This window comes from Microtus oregoni, unplaced genomic scaffold, assembly GCF_018167655.1.
Source record: "Microtus oregoni isolate MIOR12 unplaced genomic scaffold, Mior012 000081F_ref0000091, whole genome shotgun sequence".
Lineage (NCBI taxonomy): Eukaryota > Metazoa > Chordata > Mammalia > Rodentia > Cricetidae > Microtus > Microtus oregoni.
This window is the reverse complement of record NW_024544541.1, coordinates 833,020-851,484: the sequence shown is the minus strand read 5'-3', so window position 1 is coordinate 851,484 and position 18,465 is coordinate 833,020. Positions and strand designations below refer to the sequence as shown.

The window sequence follows — 18,465 nt, the reverse complement described above, 5'->3', positions numbered from 1 at the left end:
GGAGCATAGCAAAAGACACTTAGCATCTGTGTGACCAGGGTCAACCTGATTCTGGGACTGCAAAGAACAGACATTTGTTCTGACAGTGCTCTGAGACATTAACCAGGGCACCCAAGTTTCTTATAGGAGAACACGGTCACCTGAGCAGAGCAGTGTTGGGGACAGCATTGCTTGCAGGATACATACAGAGCCTGTCTGGGAAACCAATACCAAAGCATGTGCAGCTCACTGGGACCTGTGTGCCCTCCTGGAGCCGCTGAAAGTCACCCATCCACTGGGCAGCAGAGGCCAGCTGATGACTTCAGTAGCCAGTCATTCTTTCTACCCGGGGGCCCAGGTATGGGGGAATACAGAGGACATGTCATCCCAACTTCTTCTTAGTCACAGGATTCCCCAGGGGGCCACTGTCTGGATCTAGGCTTACAGAAATTGTCCCCATCTTCTGGGATGCAGGAGGTTAAATGAGTTGTGTGTCCCACTTCCAAAGAGCTGGGACACATGAAAATATAGATTCACAAAATGGGGAAATTCTGGATTTCTGAAGGATTTGCCACTCACTAGGTCCCTGAGTGAGCCTATCTGAATCTTCGCCCACAGGCCTGGCTCATCTCTGTGTCCCCTGAACCTGGCATGTTGCCTGATTACTAATATACACTGATGTCAAAAGAGCAAATTTCTCTAGAATCCCAGGACTGGCACTATGCCCTCTGGGAACCCGTTTGCACATCCCCAATACACAAGTGTTGTCACAGCTTCATCAGCTGCTGATAGCTCTTTCTTTCCCACCAAGTATCTCTTGGGTGTGATTTGTCTAGGTTCCTCTGGAAGGTACGATAGTGTACACTCTCCGCATTCTGGAATCAGAAGTTCAGCCTCTAGGATGGGGCACAGACAAATAGGAGAATAGACCACCGACCACTGAGACAGCCTTAATTTTTTCCTCTATGCATGGGGGCCACAGAGTCTGGCACTTGCCTTGGGGAGATCCTGCAAAGTTTGGGCTGCCTCAGGCAGTAGTAGGAGGCACTGGCCATGGTAAGGCTGACATGGATGAAAAGAGAGGTGGCCAAGAGCAAGCAAGAGTATGGAGGTCTTTCAACTTCCAGGTCAGGGGGAACGCCATTGTTTGAGTCAAATATTCTTTCTTCAGGTGAGGAAACTGAGGCCCCAGGAAAGAGAGGAGCTTCTGTAAGATCATATGGAACAAGAATAGAGAGCCAAGGTTACACATGTACCTACATACTACATAGACAACTTCATACAATTCTTTAATAGAGCCGTTGCAAGCTAAGCTTTATGGGACCCATTTATAGAGTAGCTGAAGGTCCTCCATTCGACAACTTGTCCAAGGGCAAGGATTGGGCAACAGAGGAGCAAAGTCTACAGTGGGAAGTCATCAGGACATACCAGTGTTGAGTTTGATGGGGCAGCATCCCACCTGACCTGCCACACCTACCGAGGATGCTATCGCCCAGGCCCGGAAGCCACAGAAAAATTTCTTATTTCTCTAAAGGTACCTGTGGGAAAAGGTCTGTAGGGGGTTGCGCAAGACAGCAGAGAGTTGTTTAGCCATAAGCAAACAAAACAAGAAGACAGGGGCCTAGGACATGCCTGATGAGGGAGGCTTGACTCAGACAGCTCTTCCCTTGTTCCTTACCTCTGCCAAAGAGGACATCCGGGAGCCCGGGAGCCTCGGGGGTCCAGAAGGAGGAAGGGCATCCTGGAGGATGTTTTTGCCAGGTTGACTATAGCCCATGGAGGCAGAGAGAGGGATTAGCCCCATTCATGATAGGGATGTACGGGGGAGGACTTTGGTTCAAGCATCTTCCTCCTCATGGCTCCTAGAACCCAGTCTTGCTTTGTTTTCCTCAGATCTCTAGTCCATCAGCTTCTGGGTCTGTGTCAGTGAGGAATTCCCATTCCACGATCCTTTGGGGAATTGGTTGGCTTCTAACTTAGATGATGCAAGCAGCAGCAAGAGCCCATTGCTCGTCTCCAGGCTTGCTTGCACTGATGGCTCTCTTCCCTGGAGAGGCAGGCAGGACATCCTCTGCTTGCATGAGAAAGCCAGGGAATGAAGAGGAATCAGCGGAGGGATGGGGGGAGGTGTAGGGAAAGTCTGCAAGCCTTCCACGTGTCTGCATCCTTTCAACTTGTTTCTGAGAAAGAAGGATCCTAAGTGTCACTCAAGAGCATGCAGAATCCCCCAGGGAAGATACTAGGCCTGGACCATAATCTTGAAGCAATGGTTGCTCCAGGCCTCCTTTTCCTGCTTAGCAGAAGGAGTTCACATGGCCAAGACCTCTACAAGGTGTGTCCTAGTGTCAGTGCTCACGTGGCCATGACCTCCGCAAGGTGTGTCCTAGTGTCAGTGTTCACCTGGCCATGACCTCTGCAAGGTGTGTCTTTCTAGTGTCCGTGCTCACATGGTGCTGGGAGTAGCAGGGCATATGTATGTATGTGTACACTATACATGTATGTGCATGCATATGCATACACAAATATATTATACATACACACATACACGTGTGCTCGTGTGTATACATAATGCATATACATGTAATATGCTACATATATGTAAGTCAGGCATACTTGTATGTATAAATGTACGTGTGTATCCTGTACATATTCATACATGTAGTACATGCACATACTAAGTGATGTATGTACATGCATGTGCAACACCGCTGTCCCAAGCATCTGGGTTTTGAACCGCTAACTCTATACCACAGTCATGCTATGCGCTTTGTGTGTTAGGGCTTTTCCCCTCTCGACAACACTGTTAGCATCTCTACTGAGCAGCCAGGGAAACCGGGATATGAAGAAATTAAGCTACTTTTCCAAAAAATAAGGGTTTCACACCTGTGCTTGGGCATGCTTTGAAGATCAGCAGGGAGGCCTTTCCTCCTGCTCCTCTCCCAAGGGCAGCTTGGATAGGGGGGCAACTGCCTCAGCTTGTCCTGTCAGCGTGTGTGTGTGGGGGGGGGCTTGGTGATAGCAGTGGGGGTGGGAACAACTCAGGGAGGGAAGTCCCATGGTAGCATTGCCATAACCTCACATAAGGTCGACTGTGGTCCTCCAAGGCATGGGAAGAGGGGACTGAAGGCTGGAGGTGAGGGGCAGGAACCTGACATACCCTGGGAGTTTAAGCCAAGTCCTAAGGTCTAGGGACACTGAGCCCAGTAAGATAGGGGGACTCTGATTCCCCAATTCCCCAACTCCCAGATCTCAGCTCTCTGCATGGTGTTGGGTTGCTCATTTCCATGGGACTCAAGACAAAGTCTGCCTTTCATTTCCCGAGGTACAAGTGTCACTGGTCACAGGGAAGGGGCAGAGAGGCTCAAGCAAGTCCACAGACATTGGACATAACATGAACCTCCTCCAGTCTGGGATGACGCTGCGGTATGTCGGAGCCGGTCTCCCTGGTACCTGGCTCTCAGGAGCTGCCTGCTGAGGTCTGGGGAATGCTACAAACTGGGTACCCCACCGGAAGCTCTGAGTCAGCAGCTTGGAAACTGGGAACCACCAAAGTAGGCATTCATTTTTGCTTTCTCCTAGAGATCTGGTAGCTGGTCACTTGCCAGCACAGCCCAAGCTCCACAGGACAAAATTTGGCCCTCTCCATCCGCCTCGCCAGCAGAGGGGCAGGTGCCTATCTTCTGAAGAGCGGCTGCCTTCATCTCAAACAGCAGCTGAACTCAGGCATCCTTCCTGGAGCTGGGAAAGAACACGATGCTGCTGGCAGCAGAATGATCCTTTATCTAATTAAGCTCGACTCGGGCTAATGTTGTGAGCTTGCATTCTCTGATCAGACACCAGCGGCTGGCGGCTGAATTGCATGCTGGGGCGTCCTGGGAAGCCAGCCCGGAATGTTAAAAAAGCTGCGGCTCACACAGTCTGTGTGTAGAGGGGCATCCCAGAAAGACGCCTGGCCTAGTGTTTAGAAAACAGGGTTTCAGTCCAGCTCCTCTGCCAAGTCACTGGGCATTCCCAGGGAAGTGGGGACCTCGCTGGGTGATGGTTTTCCTCTGTAAAGCAAGGTGCTGGGCAGCTAGTTTGTGAAGGGTACTGTCAACAGTGCTGAAACACCCCCGGGAAAAAGAGACCGCCTGCCTGGCCTGGTTGCTGTATGAATGTGTAGCATGGATTGAAGGCTATGCCTCTGACTCAGGGTGGCAATCCCATGTGACGTCCAGAGCATCACAGGATCCCAGCAGTCGTAGGTCCTGCAGACAACTGTGAAAAGAAAGTCAGCATCTATGCATCCAAGGGCCTGGCCTCTCCCTCCTCTACACCTGGACCCAGGCTGCTGCACCACTTAATTTTCAGTGTAGTGGCTGTAGCAGAAGAGGTGCTGGCTAGAACCCTCTCTGTAAGGAAAGCAGCTGCTTTTAGGGAGCGGGGAGTGGTAGGGTGTCAGAAAGCCTGGAACAGTGACAGCCCATGGGACTCATGTCTCATCAGAGGATTGGGTACGGGCCACTTCCCCTTCTCCTGGACCAGTGACAGTGTCCTGAGAGGCAGCTGCCATGGGGATGTTGTCACAAGTGGTACATTGTAGCTGCCTCGTGGATGCACTGAGGCTGATTCTGTGTGAGATACCAAGATGCAGGGAGGACACAGTGGGTGCTGGCCACGTGGATGGCAGCTGGAGAACAGTGATGGCAGATTTTCACCATCTCAGCATCCTAGAAGGTGTTAGAGAGCGGCCTGGCCTGCTCCTAGAGTTGGCTGGGCTGCTCTGGGGACACTCTTAGGTTAGCTGGGCTGCTCTGGGAACACTCAGGTTAACTGGGGTGTTCTGGGGATACTCGGGTTACCTGGGCTGTTCTGGGTACACTCTTAGGTTACCCCGGCTGCTCTGGGGACACTCTTGGGTTACCTGGGCTGTTCTGGGGTTGCTCTTAGGTTACCTTGACTGCTTTGTGGACACTCCTAGGGTTATCTGGAAAGGCACATGGTGAGAAGGCACTCAGGCCCGGCAACGGCATCAACTGTGAAGTGGGAAGCATCTAGTAGGAACAGAATGAGAAGCTCTGGAGACCATTGGGGAGGAAAGGACTTAGGATCCAGGCTCTTTGTGGCCAAGCTGAGGGTTACAGCCCAGATCTATAACATCAGGACTCCTACAGGGACAGCAGTGACTTTACAGCCTGCAGCTTGTCTCTGTCCCATCCTGTGCTGTCTCTTTCACAACATCCTATGGGCAAAGAAACAGCCTGGAGTGACACAGCGTTGTGTGTTTCTAGATGCAGGATCAGAATTAGTTCAGTATGGCTGCCAAGGACCTCTCACTCTGAGGGGAGCTAGAAATCCCAGCTCCTGGGGTGCATCCTAGAGACCCTTTTCCAAGATCCCTTCTAAGGAATTGCTCATGTTTTCACAAATGAGTCTGGCTGGAAGCTGGGGGCTTAGTGACCATATGGACCTGGTACTATACCCTGGGAGAGCTGATACAAGCCTGGCACACAGAGTCTGTAGTCTGTCGAGAGCTGTTTTTATCTCTTTGCTAGCCTCGCCGAGGCCCACAGCGAATGCTGGGGTTCACAGCTTGTCAGTCAGCACTTGAGAGCAATTAATACCTGTGGGGGGCAGGGTTAGCCTCAGAGCAGGGAGATAGGGCTCCCAAGGCTGTCTACCCAAGGGCCAGGGATCTAGTGATATTTTGATCATGCAGGACCCCGGGCAGTGTAAAACCCATTCCAGCTGCAGCTCCCAGGTGGGGCTACTGGCTCCAGGCTCTGTCCCCTGGAGCTTGTACAGGTGGAATGTCCTAAATTCACCAGGAGACAGTAGAGAGGCACGGTCTCTCTCTTCTAGTCCAGGGCTACAGATGCAGCCTCTCCTCAGCCTTGGGGGAAGAAATGCTTTAGAATCAGAGAGGCTGAACTGGAGAGGCAGCGGGAGAGCAGTGGATGCCGGTACAGTTCCCATGGCTAAGCCAAAGTCCCTCTCAGCCTCCTACCTCTAGCAAGGCTGCTCTGTCCATGGGGACTCCCTGGGGCTCACTCAATCTACCGAAATTCTGAAGCCCTCTAGAGCTTGAATGTGTTCTGATGGCCAGCCTGGGCTTGAAGCTGCAGTTTGGGGTGGGGCACACACAGCTTATAGTCACATAGGTTAGAAGTTCATACTCCTGGTGCCATTAATCTTGGAGCACACAGTTGAGCCCCAGAGCCACATACCTCCCAGCAGAAAGGGCTCAGGAGAAGCTCATTTCTTTCTAACTGACAATGTTAGAAGACATATACACCTATGCACATCTATGAGTGCCTAAGGTCATATGTGTATACATGTAAACACCTGTGCATACCCATGATCATATGTGCACATAAGTACATTTATCTGCACCCACCTGTGAACATGTGTATATGTGTATGCCTATGCACACATATAGATATTTGTGTACACTTGTACACATGTATACATACATGTGCATATTTAAAATTATCTGTGTATGCATGCATACCTGTGTATTTATGCATATATGTATACACCTGTGCACCCCTGCATGAAACCATCTGCCTCAAGTCTGCAGTATGTAGCATGTCTCAGTCCTACATTCTGACAGCCACTAACACTAAGGGACAAATGAGGTGGTGATGCAGATCACGGGACCTCCTTGTTCACGCTCGATCTAGGACTGTCCCGCAAAGGCTGGTGTCACCTGCCGGGGCACGGCTAGAGGCCTAAGCGAGCTGCTGACAGTCGTCACACGTGAAGCATCACACAGATGCCGCAGATTTTATCTCTTGGTCCTTTGAGCTCCTTCAGAGGCGACACCGTAAGTGTTTCCTCGAGGCCAACTTTCGTCTGGTGCTTTGAGGATCAGAGTCACAGTTTCCCTTTGGCTCTAAAGAAGATGCGGATATTACGGACAGGACGTCGGCTCAAGATTACATGAGCGGGATAATTAGACAAAGCCCGCATTATAAGCCATCTAGCCAGGAAATTAAGCCGCTTTGGCATTCTCCTTGCCTTTGAAGGGTGTTCTGCAAAGGGGGGGGGGGAGGAATTGTTGGCTCGATAGATAAAGATAGTAACTGAACTCTAGAGCCCATTGTTCTGCCTTTATATTAAAAGCAATTGCTTAGCCGAGCTGACACCACGCACTGTGGAGACACAAACCCCTCTGCAGACCCGAGGATTAAGAGACTGACACATTGTGGATAATAAGGCTAATTAATAATTCTGTCTCCAAGGGACCGCAGCCCTGGCAGCTTCATCCTGCCTCTGCATTCTAACTCGCCAGGGCAGCCCAGTCCTTTCAGGGCTGAAGGACAAAGGAGAGTTTGCATGCTGGGATAAGGGACAGTGTGGTTCTCTCACAGTGGGACATGGAGCAAAGGAGACTTGGGTGTGTGAGGGGACAGGAGACCAACTGGCGGTGCGTAGCGGCTCCAGCTCATGTGACCACAGGAGGAATCCTTGCCCAAGGCTGTGGGACAAACCAGACTCTGGGGCCTATGATCACATGTTGATGTCTAAGAGACTTTAAATTTCGCTCATGGAGAGACACTCTCTTAGAGACCGCCCAGCCTGTTGGGGGTAAAAGCAGTCTTCATTGGAAGGTGACTTCAAACAGCCTGCCAAACATGACAGCAGGACCTTTGTAGGTCTGACCTCTGACCTTCCTCATAGTGAGAATTAAATGCCTGTACACACACACACACACACACACACACACACACACACACACACACCCCACATTCAGTTCACTCAGCCAGAATCCCAGGCTAGCGAGAGTGGGGTTGAATTCAAATTTGACTGTCTTATCCCCAGTACCCTCTCTGTCCATTAGGTGGTAGCAGAGTGTCCCGTGGCTCCAGGGGGCTCTGGCGGCACCAGCAACTTTGGCAAACTACAAGGTGAAGGTGAGGCGGGACATGACCACCTGAACACCACCCATAAAAAGGGACTCGTGGAAAGAGCCAGTCAGACATTCCCCCATCTCTCCTGTCCCCAGAGGAAAGGATGGGGGAATCTGGAAAATGCCCAGTGACATTCCTCAGAAAGGCTAATAGCTGGCTTTGGGAGCCTGCCATATTTTCTGGAAGCTTTCGGTGGGTACAGCCATGGCCTTGGCATCGTAAATCGCAATCAAGCGAAGACATCAGGGGAGGAAATACTACCACTCCGTTCCGCAGCCTTGGCCAGGGTCCTGAAATCTTAATGGGATTGAACTTTTTTTTTTTCCTTTTTCTTTTGCATAGCACCGTAAATTCCTGGTGCTACCTAATCCTCCGATCACGTTATTCAAGGGACATTAAATGGAGAAAGTTGGAAAAGCTGCTCTTTAGAATAAAGTTTGTATTAGAAAGCATCTCGAGAATGATCTGTGCCAGCACCATCCTTCCTGCCCCTGCCCCTCTGCCATGTACCATGCGTCTATTCCAGTCTCCCAGGTGAAAGATTCCTGGGTGGATTACCCACTTGGCTTGGCTTTGAGCTAGTCACCCCTGGACTGCACTCTTCCAGACCGAACAGAGCCTCTCTCCCTTTGGCCACCGTCTTTCCTGCTGGGGCTCCTTCTTAGAGAACCACGGTCCTCACTCTTCCCACAATGCCCCTGCATCGTGGTGCCAGTCTCCCCTCTCTCCTGCAGGGCGCCCTGTGGCCTGCAGACTTTTATCCTACCTACAGAGCCAGTCCTTCTCCCTCAGCAGGGATACCTCAGCTGGAGGCTCCTGGGGTGAGCTGATGCCTGGTTTGGGACTAGCATGCCTCCAGCGTTCCAAGCTCAGGCCTCCTTCAGCACATGCCTGGAGCACTCACTCCAAAACTCCCTTCTACACAGTACTACTAATGCACCAGCCTTGTGAGTACCACAAAGTGCTCAGAAGCACAAGGACTGTCATGAATGAGGTTGTAAACTCAGTGACAAAGACGAAGATGATGACAAGGGCTACTGGATGGCCCTGGAGAATCTTTCACAGAAGTGTCGTTGTTTCTGTTTGGAATGATTGGGGCATTGCTACGCTGCCCAGGCTGGCCTCGAATGCTCCTTGCTCTCTGTGGCCCATCTTCTATCAGCCTCCGGAGTTCTGGGACTCCTGGCCCCAATTCCTCACAGTGGCTTTGCTCTTCCACTCTACCCAGGCCCCTCCTAGCCTGATTTGCTTTGAGTCTGAAGCAGAGATAGCAAATCCCAGGCCTCTCCCCTATACTCTCCCTCTGGCTTGGCTGCCATACCAAGTTGGCCCTTCCTAGGGCCTCTTACCGGAAAGCCCTGGGCCAGGCATGTGGATCTGGGAACTTTAAGCAGCTAGGTTACCATCTGCCTTACTTCTGCAGAAAACATTAACTCCACCGACCACTGGGCAGGTGCCCACATCCGCCTCTCTCGCCTGCCTCATGTCCAAAGGGCTTGTGAGGCGATCCTTCCCACATTTTCTCCTTCATCTTTGAACTCTGGACTCACTTCCTATCCAGAAAGTCCTTCCAGATCACCTGGTCCATTGCTATACTTCCCCAGAGTTCACTGCCTCACATGACTTGAATCCACAATGTCCCCAGAGGACATGTGCTTAAAAGTCATAGTCCCCAGTCTGTGGCACTGTGAGGTGGCAGAAACTTAGGGAGATGAAGCCCATGGACGGTCACCGGGAATATGCTTATGGGGACCTGAGCCCCTCCCTCTCTCTTCTTCCAAGCTTCCAGGAGGTAGGCAGATTCATTTAAGCGTTTTCTCTGAACCGTGATGTCATGTGCTACCACATACCCAAAGTAAAAGAATTTAGCAATCAGGGACTGGAAACCTCTGAGACCATAAGTCTGCGGTGATTTGAATAGGTCTGGCTCCCACAGACTCCTGCGTATGAATGCTTGGCCCATAGGGAGCAGCCTTGTTAGAGGTGTGGCCTTGTTAGAAGAAGTGTGTCACTGTGGAGGTGGGCTTTGAGGTCTCATATATGCTCAAGCCCAGTCAACAGTGTTCACTTCCTATTGCCTACAGATCCAGATGTAGTACTCTCAGCTCCTCCTCCAACACCATGTCTGCCTACATGCCGTCATGTTCCCCACCACGATGATAATGGACTAAACCTCTGAAACTGCAAGTCAGCCCCAGTTAAAGGTTTTCCTTTGTAAGAGTTGCTGTGGTCATGGTGTCTCTTGACAGCAGTAGAACCCCTAGCTAAGACACTAAAACAAAACCTTTTTTTCCTTACAAGATAGTTACCTTTGGCATTTTGTCATAATACTACCATGGTTACGCCCCTATACCCACTGTTTCTAGGAGGCCAGGGTTGGCAGAACCTAGTAGATGGGCAGGAAGTGGCATGTTGAAGCAAAAGGCCCCGTAGTCCTCCCATCTGGGGGCTACTTTCATGGCCTAGGGTAAGATGACCAGTACTCGAAGGGTAATGATGACACCTCACAAAGAGGCAGAGAGGACGACCACAGGTGACCTTGACATTTTACTTCATTCTGCCCCCTGGTGGCTGAGTGGTTGAAGCACTTCTCCCTTGAGACAAGGGGGCATGCAGTGAAGGCTGACTGCCTGGCCAGGAAGCAGGGATCCGTGTAAGTATAGCTACAAGGTAGGACTAGAACCTAGTACCCTGGGCTCAGAATCCAGTACTCTTTCCAGGACTGGGTTCTAGATCTTGGAGTTGAAATGTGAGCTCTTCTTTAGTGAACTGGGATCCCTACACCCTGTCCTATGCTCTTCTCTACTCCCCAGGGTCCCCGCTTCACACGGGCCTCTCTGTTTTGCAGGGCTGTGGTGTGCTAGGAAGGTTCCTCACGGCCTCTGCCCCATGGTTGGAGTGAGCAGTCACGCAGCCGTGTGGAGGCGCACCCCCTGCCTTACATGCAAAAACATTCATTAAGCATTTTAGAGAACAATGGCAAAGAGAAAAACACTCATTAGAAGCAGAAATGGTTTGCAAAGAAGCCAGCAGTCTGCTGGGAAGCGTGGCCAGAAATGGGGCTTATTCTCATGGGAAGCTGTGCTCAAAGGGATGGATTATGGAGGCCAGGGAGCCTGAGGCTTGAGGTCCTGAAGGGGGGATCCTTTCTGTTTAACTCTGTTTATCCCTCAGCACTGCTTCTGGCCCTAGTAAAGCTCAGTCCTGAAAGCCTCAGTCAGAACCATGCCAGGCAGTGGGAATAGAGAATAAAAGATCACTGTTCTACCCCTTACCTGACTTATATGTGACTGGAGTGTTGGCCCTAGTCTCTGTGGACCTCAGAGACCCACCAAAAATGCGGTGACTGATCTCCATGGATCCTGTGATCCCGCTGGCTGTGACACCGAGGCCAAGGGTGAAACAAAGATAGTGTGTGTGGTTCCTGCAGAGGTAACCTTCTTCAGGTTATCTGAATCTCAGGATCTGGCCGGTTGGAGACGTGGGTGGGTTTCAGCCCATTTGGATCCACAGTGCAGCCTGGGATGCTGTCTTGGGCACAAGTGGCCCTACTCTGCAGCACACATGAGATGCCCAGTGTCTCCCACAGCACTGGTACCCATCAGTCATGGCAATGACCTGTGAGCTAACTAGGATCCAGCACCCTACATTCTAGGACTTGCTTGCTTGTGTCTTAGGCTGAATTATAGTAGAACCTTCCCTAGCAATGAAGAAGGGGAGAAAATGATACACACAGATGAACAGAAAGCAGCACCCCAGAAGAAAGTCAGATGGCTCAAAAAATTCTAACTCCATATGACTCAGGTTGACCCTCCGCATCTTGGCGCTGACTCCATGCTCCTGCCATTGGTCTTTGGTTTGCTCAGCGCTGCCATTGAGGGGATTTGTTCAGTTAAGTTGTGACCTTTTGGACATGTTGACCCCTGCCCTGCCTTGGTCAAGGTTCTGTGCTTGGCACAGAGGGATACAAAGGTGGGGAGTTCCTCTGTTGGGGAGCTCCACTATGAGTAAAGAGTTCCCAGCAGATTTCTCTGAGTGTAGAGCAGAGGCCCCCGTTTTGCCAAATGTCTTTAAGGTAGCCTCTGCTGGGAGATATTCAAAGATAGAATTGAGCCATGGCTATGAACAGGAGCTGGTGACTGAGCTGAAGCCACAGTGGCCAGTGGTAGGGGATTCCTTGAGGAATAGCCTTTATCCAGAGGCCTCCTACTGAAAGTCCCGCCCTTTCCAGAAGGCTCTCTGGCTTCAGTCATGTTACTCAGCAGATGGTGGGCTGTATGCTCCTGGATTACCAGGCTTCTTCTTCAGCACCTCCCCAGGGCCTGTCATCCTGCTCTCATGGGGCCCTGCCCACACCTTCACACCCACCAATCCTCTTTCATGGTGCTTGGTATTGGAGGCTAACCCAGGCCAAATTGTATCTGGGCATCTTCTTTAATAGCAGAGAAATTAAACCTGAGCATGTTGTCATAGTCTGAGTGTTCTAGCACTAGAACAAACTGCTCTGAGCAGCACCAGCTGCTGTTGGAATGCCTGGTTTAGAGTGGACAGGACATGGCTTGAATTAATTGCTTTGGCGTAAGGTCCTTAACTTCTTGTCACTTGGTCTGACTGGGGAAGGTGATTACACTCTGGGCACCTCACTTCAGGGATTTCTGTAGTGCCTTGACCAGGATGCAGCCCCGTATGCTGTCACTTTGATCATAGGAAGAGCTGTGTTTGAGGACCCAGAGGTGAGGAATGTGGGCAAAAATTCTCCCTGGCATGGGATGGGAAATGAAGATGTCCAGAACATCCAGGTTGATCCTGTCACACTGATCTTTGGTGCAGGTTGGGTTGGAGTCTCCAGCTTCCTGTCAGCTCAAGTATGACAAGCTAGACACAAGCACAAGAACCACCCCAGGCGTATCTTCAGTACCCAGAGGACAGATCATAGAAGCAGGGAGCGCGGGCAGACAGAGGACAGAACTTTCCTCTTTGCTGCAGGGGCATCTGGGAACTACCATAACACAGCTATGGAGAAGAGACCTCAGCTCTCATACTGCCCAAAGGTGTCTGCTTCCAGCAGAGGAAGTTCAGTGGAATTAAAAAACCACAAGACCACAATGGGGTGAGAAGAAGCAGTGGAGACAGGTATAGAGTGGACATGGAGGAGGTGGGCATCTTTAAGGAGAGGTGGCACCCTTAAGGACTGTGGGAAAACTGTGAGCAAGCCAGGAGCTGACCCATTAGGAGTCTCAGCCTGGTGTGGCACAGAGGGCAGGTCACAGATGTATTCTAATCAGGGGCATAGATACCAAAAGAAAAAGTCACAACCAGTGCCAGGGGGCTGTAGGTCTAGGAAGTAGTTTCCAAAAGCCACAGGATGCTTGGAGTAAATGAAGTTTCTGGAACCCAGCACCTGAACCGGGGAACCATGATCATGTCCTAGCCAGGCCAGAGCACTGCCCTCAAAGCAGAGTCCCCACACTCAGCTGCCAGTTTTCTAGTGAGGAAACTCTCGCCCGATGGCTTAGAATCTTCGGAGCATTTTCTCCTAACCAAAGTAGCACTCCATGACTACATAAACCACCCTCAAAATGACACAGCTCTGAGACATTAGAAAAATAGACACTCCTACATCAGCCTCCAAGGGACGCAGAGGCAGGAAAACTGACAAAGGAGCAGAACATCTGGTCAACCAGGATGTCATTCCCTAAGGAATGTACCAAGCCACAGACAATTAATTCTGAGAACTGGGAGAGAACAGAATGGCTGGTGGCTACAGCTGGGAACCAGGGTAGTAGGGCTCAAACATGGCTGGACCTTGGCCTCCCTATCCAGACTGCTCCAAGCCCATGGACACCTTCCAGGCCATTCTCCATGGAAACAGTGGCCTCTCTGTGCTTGGTTCTCTTTAAGGCTCTTTTTTCTGCACACATGGGATGAGGCTTGCCAGTTGTTTCCCCTCTGTCAGTTTCCCCTCAGTTAGGACCCTCAGGTCCTTTGGGCCACCAAACCCCATGTACTTGATAGCTTGAACAGGAGCAGGCACAGACAGTGGAACCACAACAATGAGTTCTCCAGCTGCAGCTCCTGGACAGAGGAAGTAGGGCAAAATTTCTTGTAAGAGGAATGGTAACAGGTCCACTGTGTTGGGTCTTACGAGAAGACTTTGTATAACAGAGGGCTAACTTGGGAAGAGACACAGGTTCAGTCCCACTGGATAGATCCTCAGTCCTACACCCCTCACAGTACCATACACTCCAGGACTTCTAGTAAGAGGCCTTTGTTTAGCTCTGCTGTGCTAACACCACAAACGAAGGCTGCATATTCAGAACCACGGACAGCGTCTATCTAGCGAGCACCACGGACAGAGGCTGCCCATCTAGCACCATGGACAGCGACTGCCAAGTCAGCACCGCGGGCAGAGGCTGCTATCTAGCACCACGGACAGAGGCTACCTAGCTGCACCACAGGTGTAATTTGTTTAACCATAACCTCAGGGGTTGTCTAGCCATCAACTTGGACAGAGCTGTCTATCCAGCACAATAGACAGAAGCTATATATCCAGCACCACGGACAGAGACCATCGATCCAGCACCACGAACAAAGGCTGCTTAGCTATACAAGAGACTTAAGCTTTCTTTATCCATGACCACAGAGGCTGTCTAGCCACGACAATGGACAGAAGCTACTCTTCACACGTTTGGCAGATGCTTCCACCCACCTCTGTCTTTAAGGCAGGCATCACAAACCAACCACAGGGCTCATTCCCAAGGAGTCATGACCTGCTCCTCCCCAGCAGCATGCCAGTCAATCCCACTGCACCTAAAAACCCCCCTTGAAACATGTTTTCCACATGTACCTTCTGACTAACCAAGAGAGCAAATGAATGCCTGGTTTGTAGTCAAGAGGAATTTTATAGTGAGGGCAGACACCTCTTATTAATCCTCATCAACAGGCAGCCAGGGACCTTGGTGCTCCAAGGCATCTACTCATTTTCTCCCTGGATGAACAAGGTGTACCCTGGCCACGAGGTCTCTCTATCTCTTTTCTGGAACCTCACAATCAGAACAGTCAACAAAGAGCCTTGGCACACACTGCTGAAAGCTAGGGCCAGGGCTTTCAGCCCAAAGTTGCTGTCACACGCAGGAGCCCCATGCCCCCTCAGCACCCTCCATGGGCCCTTCCCGAGTACCGGAGACGCAAGAAGAATCCAGTCCCAGCCACCTACCTGAAGGAGCCAGTAGCACCTCCGGTGGAAAGTGGGGATGATGGAGGAATGGACATAGCAGCCGTACAAGCACTAGGGAGAGAGGAAAAACGAGAGTTCAGTTGGAAAGAGGGAAGGAAGGAAGGAAGACAGTGCAACAGAGAAGGAGCAAGATGGTCATGCCACTGTTGGCAGACCTGGGGAAACTGAGGTACAGGGTGCACTCCAGGGATAGGGTCTAAGATGGATTGTGGGGCATGCCAGTAGAAATATAGGCAACAGGCACTGTATCCTGTGGAGGACTAGAGGCACTTGAGAACTCAGAACTTCCAGGCAGCATTTAGGGGCCGAAGTCACAATATTCATTGTTATAGCTTAGGTTGAGATCCTTGGGTATATGGGAAGTACTGAAGGTTATCTTGTGGATTAAAACACACACACACACACACACACACACACACACACACACACACACACACAATACTGCCCCAGGGTAGTCATCCTTTGTTGATATGAGTCCAGTGCTGACAGGAACAAGGTTGAGCAACAGAGAGGTGAATCTATAGATGTAGGGGTACCACCTGCCATACATCCTACTTTTATTTTTGAGCAAGGGTTGGTTGGTTTGCTCCTGTGTTTGCTTGTTTGCTTCTTGTATTTATTACACTAGATTTGGTTGGAAAATGGAGGGTAGGGTCACTCATGGTCAGGGCTGAGCTGGGAGGAGGGTCAGTTCTCAGGTGCCTATCACCTGGGCTACCCAGGTGGAGTTGACTGTTGGGTGAACTGCACTGAAGCCTGTTTCTGGGTGGGAGCAGCTGATCTGCCTACAGAGATTAATTCTTGGGGATAAGCATGTTAGGGAGATGGGAGAGAACCCAAGGTGGTCTGTCCATTAAAAACCATCTGGAAATTTGCATGGGAGAGAAATATGCCAAGCCACATACAGCTCACCAATTTGGCAAGGGCTGTTTCAGGGTGCTTACTGATGGGTCCACCTCAGAGTCTGTGCCAAAGTCTTTGCTTTGGGCTTATAAGTGAACCAACCTTCATTTTTTTTTCATCCTCAATTCCTCTAATTTGTCAAGGTAAATGGTCCAGAAAGGGTGGAGCAGAGAGAGAAGGAAGAATTGGCAGAGCTGCCCAGGACACCGAAGGACTGTCACCATCTCCCATCACAAAAGCCCCCTCCCACACAACAGCACTCCAGAGAGGAATGGCAGGCAGCTTCCCCTTGGCATGTCTGCAGGCATCTTTTATAGCTCTCCCCCCACAAAGACCAAGTGCAATTTGGCTTGACTCAGAGTCCATTTGAGCCCTGCCTGTCTGATTAGCAGAGTTGAAAGAGAAATCATTTTGGACTCTGGGATTCAGGCTGCAAGAAAATCAGATTTCCAATATGTTAGAACTTTTACAGATCGCTGTCAGCTGGGATTTAAGCCCTGTACAAACCAAACAAACAAAGCGGAAATTAATTTAAACGATTCCCTTGCAGTTCTTGCTCATGAAATGTATTTATTATTAAGAAGGCAATATTCTTCCCTGACTTTCCTGGTTTTCAAGTTGCTATGTTTTGGTTTTGTGATTGGAACTTTTTTTTTGATCACCCATTTCTGGCTAGGCTAATTCTTGTTTGGACTTTTTTTTTTTCTGGAAGTGTTTTGTTAGCAATGAAACAAGCAGCCGCTTGTGGCTTTCTGTGATCTCTCTCCCTCATGGGGTCCACGCTTCTTATGGGCAGTTTCTTTGTTTGTCTCATGTCATGAGCTAAGCAGAGGGAGACATGGATGGTTCCTGCCTGTGCCCTCTCACTGTTTATTCCTCTCCAAACCTGAAGTGAACAAGGTTGACTTTTGGTGTCATATCTCCCTCCAGTGCCTTCTTGGCACTGTGGACCTTTACCTTCATGAAACCCACATTTGGGCCATGAATTTGCCAAGCATCTGGTCTGCCTAGCTTATGAGAGTTGAAAAGAAGTAAGCAGGGACACCCTCTCCAGACATCCGAACCCCTATTGCCAACAACTCGTCTACCCAGAATTGCCTGGAATCACTGGGTAAGCAAAATGAAGCTCAAAAGAAAAATAGGTGCAGGGCTTGTTCATTTAAACTAGAGGAGCCCTCTGGCCTCACTCAGAACCACAGGATTGTTTTTCAGATGTTCCCCTGTTCCTCTAACCACCACCATGTTCCCATGTCTCCTGTCTCATCAGAAGAGAGATATGAAGTTAGGAATACGGATGAGAGGGAACACAGCCTTGGCTATATCTTGACAATGTGGGCATTGTGTGGGGAGAAACCAGGAGCCCCAGGGTATGAACCTCCATCAGCTTATGAATTACCCTATGAATCTTACTGTCTGTCTTTCTGACCAAGGCTTTGGGAATCTTACTAAGGCTTCTGGGTAAAGCTGAGTACCTCTCTCCTTCCAGGACATAGGGCTCCCAAAGCTTTGTATGGGCAATGACGGGGAAGAGTAAATATTTCATTTTCATTTGTGGTACACAGTAAGATGAGGACTTTCCTCACACATGAGATGAGACTCTGGACGTGGTCTGATGTGTTTACACTCAAAGGGTTTTTTCGCTGTTGATTTCAAGAGACACATTTTTGTGTTGAGTGATGGATTCCTGTCCTCATAGGGGAAGGAACACACAGCAATGTGTTCAGGGAGGTGGATGCTGTGTAGGCAGAAGATCTAACTTAGATATCCCACTCACTCACCAGCTCAGAATCTCATCATCATTCCAGGCTGGAAAATTGGTGTCACTCCTATGATTTCTGTCAGTGTGGCCATGAGAGATGAAATGGGACAATGGAATGGCTAGGTCAGTCTCTGAGCTCAGCATATGACAAACATGCTGCTGGCTCTCATGAGGTTGGAGAGGCTTCAGAGGGGGCTGGGAAGCCAGAAAAATGAGTAGGGTTGACTGAGTCAAGAGACAGAGATGGGTAAGAGAGCATCAACGACAGGACAATCTGGAGGCAAGGATGAGGTGAGATGGTGCTGAGGAAGAACAAAGATGGACAGATGGACAAATGGAGTGTAGAGTGCCCTAAGTTAGTTATTAAGGTCAGATCACCAACAGTGACAGCAAGGAGGTGGCTTTGTTCCCTATCTAGGAGCAGTGAGAAGCCAGGGAATGTGATGGTCACACTTGGCATATGGTCACTGTGGCAAAAATGTGGCTGGGGAACAGCAACGGCATAAGGACAGATCTAGGGAAGGCAGGGGTAGGGTAGGGTTGAGACAATGACAGCAGTAGTAAGAAATAAGCACATTAGCAAGGAGTAAGGATGGCATCCAGGTTCTAGGGGGCCAGTGGGTACATGGCTGTCCTATCCTCAGGGACAGTGGCTCCTGGGTGCAGAAGACCTGGAGGATTGGTTCTAGATTCCT

General features: G+C 50.2%; 1 protein-coding gene across 9 annotated transcripts in view; it reads right to left on the bottom strand.

Annotated features, from left to right (window-relative positions):
* Positions 1-18,465, bottom strand: part of LOC121441719 (calmodulin-binding transcription activator 1-like) — an 840,008-nt gene that overhangs the window by 221,477 nt on the left and 600,066 nt on the right. For all 9 annotated transcript variants that reach the window (XM_041642950.1, XM_041642948.1, XM_041642949.1 and 6 more), the window contains one exon: positions 15,088-15,159. In XM_041642950.1, coding sequence (XP_041498884.1) covers positions 15,088-15,159 — 72 coding nt within the window. The remainder of the gene's footprint in view (positions 1-15,087; positions 15,160-18,465) is intronic.